Genomic DNA, 8,358 nt, shown 5'->3' with positions numbered 1-8,358 from the left:
AATAACTAAGCTACAAGCACTGTAACTGCTATAAGCACTAATAAGCTACAAGCACTCCACTGCTATAAGCAGTAATAACTAAGCTACAACCACTCCACTAACTGCTATAAGCACTAATAACTAAGTTACAGGCCTTCCACTAACTAACTGCTATAAGCAGTAATAACAGCTACAAGCACTCCACTAACTGCTATAAGCAGTAATAACTAAGCTACAAGCACTCCACTAACTGCTATAAGCACTAATAACTAAGTTACAAGCACTGTAACTGGTATAAGCACTAATAAGCTACAAGCACTCCACTAACTGCTATAACCACTAATATCTGAGCTACAGGCACTCCACAAACTGCTATAAGCAGTAATAACTAAGCTATAATCACTCCACTAACTGCTCTAAGCACTAATAGCTAAGCTACAGGCACTCCACTGACTGCTATAAGCACTAATAACTAAGCTATAATCACTCCACTGACTCATAAGTACTAATAACTAAGGTACAAGCACTCCACTAACTCCTATAAGCACTAATAATTGAGCTACAGGCACTCCTCTAACTGCTATAAGCACTAATAACTGAGCTACAAGCACTCCACTAACTGCTATAAGCACTAATAACTAAGCTACAGGCACTCCACTAACTGCTGTAAGCACTAATAACTAAGCTACAGGCACTCCACTAACTGCTATAAGCAGTAATAACTGAGCTACAAGCACGCCACTAACTGCTATAAGCAGTAATAACAGCTACAAGCACTCCACTAACTGCTATAAGCAGTAATAACTGAGCTACAAGCACTCCACTAACTGCTATAAGCACTAATAACTAAGCTATAATCACTGACTCCTATAAGCACTAATAAGTAAGCTACAATCACTCCACTGACTGCTATAAGCACTAATAACTAAGCTATAATCACTGACTCCTATAAGCACTAATAAGTAAGCTACAATCACTCCACTGACTGCTATAAGCACTAATAACTAAGCTATAATCACTCCACTAACTCCTATAAGTACTAATAACTAAGCTACAAGCACTCCACTAACTGCTATAACCAGTAATAGCTACAGGCACTCCACAAACTGCTATAAGCACTAATAACTAAGCTATAATCACTCCACTGACTCATAAGTACTAATAACTAAGCTACAAGTAGTCCACTAACTGCTATAAGCACTAATAACTGAGTTACAGGCATTCCACTAACTCCTATAAGCACTAATAACTAAGCTATAATCACTAACTCCTATAAGCACTAATAACTAAGGTACAATCACTCCACTGACAGCTATAAGCACTAATAAGCTTCACTCATCGCACTAACTGAGCTATAAGCACTCATAAACTATAAGCACTCCATGAACTGTTTCCAGGCCTCGCTCTGACCCCTGGGAGTGGATCCGGGTGCTGCGCCCGCAGAGGCCGAGTTCCCTGTCCCTGTGTCTACGCTGTGCCCCCCCCCCCCGAGATGACAGCCCCCCAGGCCTGTGATGTTGGACTTTCTGCAGCTCCGTGCGGGGCGTGTGACAGGCGGACCGACGGACTGAAGGACCGATAGAGAGCGACCTCCCAGTGCTGGGCCTGGCAACCAAGTCCTCTAGCTGGACAAGCGCTGTGATTGACAGCCCTGACCGCTCAGCCCCGCCCCCGTGACTGACTGACAGCCCTGACCACAGCTCTGCGGCTCCACGTCCTGCTGGAACCCTCCACATGCGACCTGTGTGGGAGCCCAACCCGTGTGCACACCGACGATGTGTGAGAAACCCCCAACTGTGCACACGGCACTCCGCTACTGTGGGAAACGCCGACCTGACTGTATATGTGTGTGTGTGTGTCTGTGTGTGTGGGAAACCCCGACCCGTGTGCACACACCCTGACCTCTGGGTTCAGGCGCCCAAGCACTTCTTCCTGTGAATAACCGGGTGCCTGCTGCAGGTCGGCTGACCTGTGCGCGTGTTCCTGCGCATATGTGCGCATTCATGCGTGTATGTGTGTCCTACTGTCCACCTGTCCGTTCAAACAGCGCCATGGCCATGCTTGCATTAATGCATGTGTGCGTCTGTTCACGTGTGCATGTATGTTCATGCATGTTTCTTGCTCTGTCGCCGGCTGCTTTCTCCAAACAGGCTGTGGGTGAGGAACCGAGCTCTCGGCTGCCAACACCCTCGGGACCCGACTGCCCCTGATACCCCAGGCTAACCCAAGCCCCGCGATCTCCACCCCCAGCCGCTCTAGGAAACGTGAAGGCCCGGACCCTGCTTCCGCACTCAACTACCGAGCCACCTCGCCAGGCAGTACCCAAGCACTCAGCCACCTCCCTAGCACCCCAACTCCCACTTTCTATGGAAACCCTCAGCCCAGGTGGCGACATGGAGGGGGACGCCTTATCCAGGCCACCAGCCCCACTTAGTCCAGATCCTAAGTACCCACACCCTAAACCCCAATCACTGCGCGGGCAGTGATTGGGGGGGCGTCGGGGTGCCGGATAAGCAGACGGGGGTGTGTGGGTCAAGGACAAGGTGCTTAATGCTGGGAACTGTGCGCCAAGGACTCAGACGTAAGCACTCAGAAGTGGCTGGACTACCCCCCGCACTGCCATCCCAACCCCTAGGGCCACATCCTGTCTTTGCTAAGTTGACCTCCTGGGCGCAGACTCAGGCCCCCACTGAGCACCGAGTACCGAGTACCGGACAAAGGGCAACCGGGACACCTGCGTGCGCGATTTTTCCAGACGGGACTCGGGGCGTTCTCGTACTCTTCTGAGTACTTTAATTGGGTTACAGAGGACTGGGTGCTGAGCTAGGTTGCTGCAGAACAGACTGTGATGCCCCAGGGGCAGCCGGCCACCCACGTGTGGCGCCATCGACCCGGACGTGTCTCATCTACGCATCCTGCCGCCCGTCCATCAATGCACTCGGGGATCATCCACGCGGCCTTCCATCCACCAAGCACCCCGCCCCCCACCCCTGCCAGTCCGCATCTCCGCCGCAGGCTCAGAGTCCAGTTCTCGGTGCTCCGAACTCGGTGTTCCCCACTTGGCGCTCCCCGCCCGGTGCTCCGCTTGGAGCTAAGTCCACCTGACGCGGCGCGACCCTCTCTGTCCTGCAGACTCCTAACCCGGCGCCCCCAGGACTCGGGGTGGAAAAGCTCGGTTAGCACCCTGGTTCTCAGCTTCTGGCCTGGCCCGGGAGTCGGGGGAGACGTCACGAAGGGGCCTGACAACCGCACCGTGACCTTCAGAAGGTCAAGGGCTAGTGGGAGTATCCCGCCCAGCACCCACAACGTATGGGAGGGGTTAGTGTCCCGGCATGACTCGGGGCTGCGGAGGACGCTGCAGCCAATCGAAATGGTGATAGGCTGCACGGTGATTCCCAGCAAGCTTGGAGCTGGGCGCGGGGACGTCCAATCGGAATGGTGCTACGGTGCACGGCACGCCCAGCAAGTTTGGAGCCGGGCACAAGGGCGTCCAATCGGAATGGTACTAAAGTGCCCGGTGCTTTAAGGAAGGCTCAGGCTGGATGTGTCCAATCAGAACGGTGCTAGTGTGCACCGTGCACCCAGAGAGGACGGGGCTGGGTGCGCAATCCGTCCAATCGGAGCGGTGCTAGGGTGCACGGTTCTTCCAGTAAGGCCGGGACTGAATTCTCCATCCATCCAATCGGAACGGTGCTAGGGTGCACGGTGCACCCAGAATGACAGACTACAGTGTGCGCGCTACGTCAGCGACGTAGGGTGCACGGTGCGTCCAATCGGAGCGGTGCTAGGGTGCACGGTGCCGTGGCCCGGACTGGGTCCGGCCGGGGGGCGGGGCCCAGGATGTCCATCAGCCGTTGGGGCGGGGCCAGGCTCCGGGCTGCAGCCAATGAGGAGGGCGGGGAGGGGCGGGGCGGGGCCCGCGGTGCTATGCGGCTGCGCGCCGGGCGGCGAGTCCTTTCGGCGGTGGGTGCTGCAGGCTGAGTCGTTCTCCGTCCTCCGCGTCCCCCGCGAGCCGCGCCAGCATGACGGACCAGGCCGTGTCGTTCGCCAAGGACTTCCTGGCCGGGGGCATCGCCGCCGCCATCTCCAAGACGGCCGTGGCCCCGATCGAGCGGGTCAAGCTGCTGCTGCAGGTACGGACCGCAACTTTCCGGAGGGTGTGCGGGGGGGGGGTGCCGGGAGGGCGGCGGCCCGCGGGGCGTCCCGGGAGCGCGGGAAGGGGCGCGGCGGAAGTGCCGCCCGACCCCGCTTTGTCCTCACAGGCGACACTTCCGGCGGCCGCATGCGCGCTGGGCTCAGGCTCCCGCGATATGGCAGGTGCGCATGCGCGCGGGGTCCACACCGTTCGGGTCCTGACCTTGAACCGGTCACCGGAAGCTCGGGGCTCTGGGAATCATCCTGAAAAGTCACTTTGGAGGCCGTGTGCATCCGGGGGGGCCGGGGGGCACCGGGAGCAGGAGACTGACGTCCGTTTGAGAGACATAGGCGAGAGTCCCCGCACTTTTTCCGTGGTGCCTCATATTCCACTTTTTAAAGTTAGTGCAAACTTGATCCGGGTCTTGAGACCTCTGAACCCAGGGTCGGTTTTCATTCTGTTTAGAATGCGGGTGCCGTGAGATTTCCTAGGCGGGCCTGGGACTTGGCCTCCTCCTCCTGCCACCGCTTCCTGAGTGCTGGGGCGTTTAGTACTTTACATGAGCAGGAAACATGACTGTGTCTCGTTGAACTACCAGGATCTTCAGCCCTGATACCAACCACCACCCGCTTCTGTTCTTTTCGGTCTAGGTCCCTCAGAGCGGCCTAGTACTATGTAGCCCAGGCTAGCCTGAATGTGTCCATCCCGCCCAACAGTCCCTGTAATTGGCACCTCTAAGGGACGTGGCAAACTGCTTGGTGACGCAGATCTTAGATTCCAGTACTCTGAAGCCCACAGTGGGTGGATCTCTGCCTTTGAGTCTAGCCTGGTCTGCACACCACCTTCTGGTCACGGGCGGCGAGCACTGCCGGGCAGCGGCCACTCACCGCACTGGGTGCTCCTGTAGAGTACGCAGATTCGGCTCCCAGCACCCTCGTTCAAGTCCCGTTCTGGGCTAGCCGAGGCACATCGTTGCCCCCGCCCCGTCGGCTCCTGCTCTTCGATTCCAGATGGTCCAGCCTGGGCTAACCCTCGCCCCGTCCCGCAGGTGCAGCACGCCAGCAAGCAGATCGCGGCCGACCAGCAGTACAAGGGCATCGTGGACTGCATCGTGCGCATCCCGCGGGAGCAGGGCGTGCTGTCGTTCTGGCGGGGTAACCTGGCCAACGTGATCCGCTACTTCCCGACGCAGGCGCTCAACTTCGCCTTCAAGGACAAGTACAAGCAGGTGTTCCTGGGCGGCGTGGACCAGCGCACGCAGTTCTGGCGCTACTTTGCCGGCAACCTGGCGTCGGGCGGCGCGGCCGGGGCCACGTCGCTGTGCTTCGTGTACCCGCTGGACTTCGCGCGCACGCGGCTGGCGGCCGACGTGGGCAAATCCGGGTCCGAGCGCGAGTTCAAGGGCCTGGGCGACTGCCTGGTGAAGATCAGCCGCTCGGACGGGCTGCGCGGCCTGTACCAGGGTTTCAGCGTGTCGGTGCAGGGCATCATCATCTACCGCGCCGCCTACTTCGGGGTCTACGACACCGCCAAGGGTCAGCGCGGTGCAGGAGCGCGTGTGCGTGTGCGTGCTCCGGGGGTGTAGACGTGACTCACGGCGCGCGTGCGGTGTAGACACCAGCGAGGGTCAGGGTTCGGAGGCCTGGGCGTGCCCGGGGCGAGCCTGAGGAGAAGGTGTGGCTGGGCCTGACGGTGAAGGGGTGCGGACACGACCGGAAGTGCCGGAGGTGTAGACGTGGCCGGGGGTGCTGAGACCTGTACGTGTAGCCAGGGATGAGCGTGCAGTGTGCACCGGGCCGGGGCTCAGGGTTACTGGAGCGTAGACAGGACTGACTGACGGTGGGCGTCCCGCGTGGATGTGGCCGGGCACGACGGCTAGGACGGTGTAGACACGACCGAGGATGAGTGTGCGGCCGAGCGTGAGGTTGGCTGCGGTGGGATCTCACTGCGCGTTCAGCTTGGTCTAACCTGGTCTCCCCCCCCCCCCAGGCATGCTCCCGGACCCTAAGAACACGCACATAGTGGTGAGCTGGATGATCGCGCAGACGGTGACGGCGGTGGCCGGCGTGGTGTCCTACCCCTTCGACACGGTGCGCAGGCGCATGATGATGCAGTCGGGCCGGAAAGGAGGTACTTGACCCAGCACCCGGCCCCAGGGGTGGGCGGAAGGGCAGCATCGCACCCGGGGTGCACATCCTGTGTTCAGGGGGCACGTGGAGGCCTGTAGGGTTCCGGCCTGTCGATCACAGCTGCCAGTCACAGGGAGCAGAGCCGTGGATCATGGGAACCCCAATCTCCCACGGGGACTAGACCTGTCAATCACAGCCCCCCCCCAGCCTGTTTTCCTGCAGGTCCTCTAGGCCTGCCGGGTGGGCGGGTCCTGAGCCCGGGGTCCCCTGCATCCGGTCCTGACCAGTCCCATCCCGTCCCCCCAGCCGACATCATGTACTCGGGCACCCTGGACTGCTGGAGGAAGATCTTCAAGGACGAGGGCGGCAAGGCCTTCTTCAAGGGCGCGTGGTCCAACGTGCTGCGCGGCATGGGCGGCGCCTTCGTGCTGGTCATCTACGACGAGCTCAAGAAGGTCCTGTAGTGCTGCGGGCACAGTGCTCCCGGCGCGGTGCTGCACATACTACTCCCGGGGGCGACTCACCTTCCAGAAATTCCACTTTGCCGCTATCACTTCCAGGGTGGGTTCAGAGGGCCTCGGTCTCCATCCTCTGAACCATCCCACCTCCGGGGCAGGGGGGTCACTGCACGTCCGGGGGGGCCGTGGGAGGACCAAGTCCAGACCTTGTGGGACCAGCCTTGGATAACTATTTATTGAAGCAGCAGCAGAACCGAGCGTTAAGCACTAGCACCCTGTGGGGAAAAGCCTCGAGTACTCGGTCCTGTGATGGGCATTCTGCTTGGAAATAATAAAACGGGACCCGGACCTCAGGTTCTTGTCTGTGCGTGATGGGAAGGGGAAGGGGACGGGTGGTTTGTCCTGGGTGGTCGGTGTTAAGTACCCACAGCTGGGAACAAGCAGGAAGGAATGGGGTCGCTCACCCCCACGGGGTGCTCAGGAGTAAGTACTCGTAGCCACCCTGGGGTGCTGTGGACTAAATTCTCCGCTGGGAACACACAGGACGGATACCACCACGGGGTACTCGGGAGTAAATACCCCCATCAATGCCTGGGTGCTCTGGATTAAGTATTCTCAGTTGGGAATGTACAGGATGGAGGGGAATTGCTCACCAGCCCTGGGTGCTCCGATCTAAGTATCCTGAGTTGGAAACACAAGATGAGAGGGGGATTGCTCACCGCCATGGGGTCCTCAGTACTAAATGCCCACATCCACCCCTGGGTGCTTGGGTCTAATTGCCCTCAGCCACCCTGGTGCTCGGCGCTGAGTACTCAGCCACCTTAGGGTGCGCAAGGCTTAGCACCCTCAGCTCAGAACAAGCGGCCATGGGATGCTTGCTCTGCACACCCAGGCCCGCAAAGCTGAACGTCCTCAGCCGTGAGCACGGGTGCTTGGTGCCCTTGTGTGGTGGGAAGGGGCTGAGCTGGTTTCTGCCGGGGTGTTTGGGGCTAAGTACCTTCAGCCGTCAGCACGGCTGCTTGCGCGTGTGACGGGAAGTGGCCGAGACGGTTTGGCCTTGGGTGCTCGGGAGTAAGTTAAATGCCCACAGCCTCTCTAGAATGCTTGCGCCTTAGTACCCTTAGTTGAGAACGGAGCAAGCGGGTGATTGTGTGCCACAGCGGAATGGTCAGAATTTAGCACCCACGTCCGCTGTGGGTGCTGTGGACTAATTACCCTACAGTTGGGAACAAGCAGCAAAGGAGGATGATTGCTCTCCATCCCAGAGTGCTCAGGATTAAGTATCCTCAGCTGCGAGGAAGATGATTGCTTTCCACAGCAGGATACTGAGCACTAAGTACTCACAGTCAACCAGGGGTGCTTAGGGCTAAGAATCCCCACCTGGGAGGAGAGGAAGCAACCAGCAAAGGTGGGGGGTGATTGCTCACCACCTCAGTGCTCAAGGTTAAGTGTCCACAACCAACCCGGGGTGCTCAGAGCTGAATACCCTGATGTGGGAACACGCAGGAAGGAACTTGCTCTCCACCCTGGGGGAATTTAGGGTTAAGCACCCCAGCCACCCAGATGTCAGAGAGTCTTTTCACAAGCAGGAAGGACAGCGTGCTCAGGTGGGGGGGGGCCGCGGTCAGGGGTTCGAGAAGATTCACGGGGTCGTTTA

General features: G+C 58.6%; 1 protein-coding gene across 1 annotated transcript; it reads left to right on the top strand.

Moving 5' to 3' along the window:
* Positions 1 to 3,911: 3,911 nt before the first annotated feature.
* Slc25a6 (solute carrier family 25 member 6) lies at positions 3,912 to 7,054 on the top strand. Its single transcript, XM_008853055.3, has 4 exons — positions 3,912 to 4,112; positions 5,163 to 5,649; positions 6,104 to 6,244; positions 6,550 to 7,054. The coding sequence occupies exons 1-4, from the start codon at positions 4,002 to 4,004 to the stop codon at positions 6,705 to 6,707; spliced, it is 897 nt and encodes a 298-aa protein (XP_008851277.1). The 5' UTR covers positions 3,912 to 4,001; the 3' UTR covers positions 6,708 to 7,054.
* The last annotated feature ends 1,304 nt before the right edge of the window (positions 7,055 to 8,358 follow it).

This window comes from Nannospalax galili, unplaced genomic scaffold, assembly GCF_000622305.1.
Source record: "Nannospalax galili isolate Female #2095 unplaced genomic scaffold, S.galili_v1.0 scaffold3027, whole genome shotgun sequence".
Classification (NCBI taxonomy): Eukaryota; Metazoa; Chordata; class Mammalia; order Rodentia; family Spalacidae; genus Nannospalax; species Nannospalax galili.
This window is presented reverse-complemented; position numbering and strand designations above follow the sequence as displayed.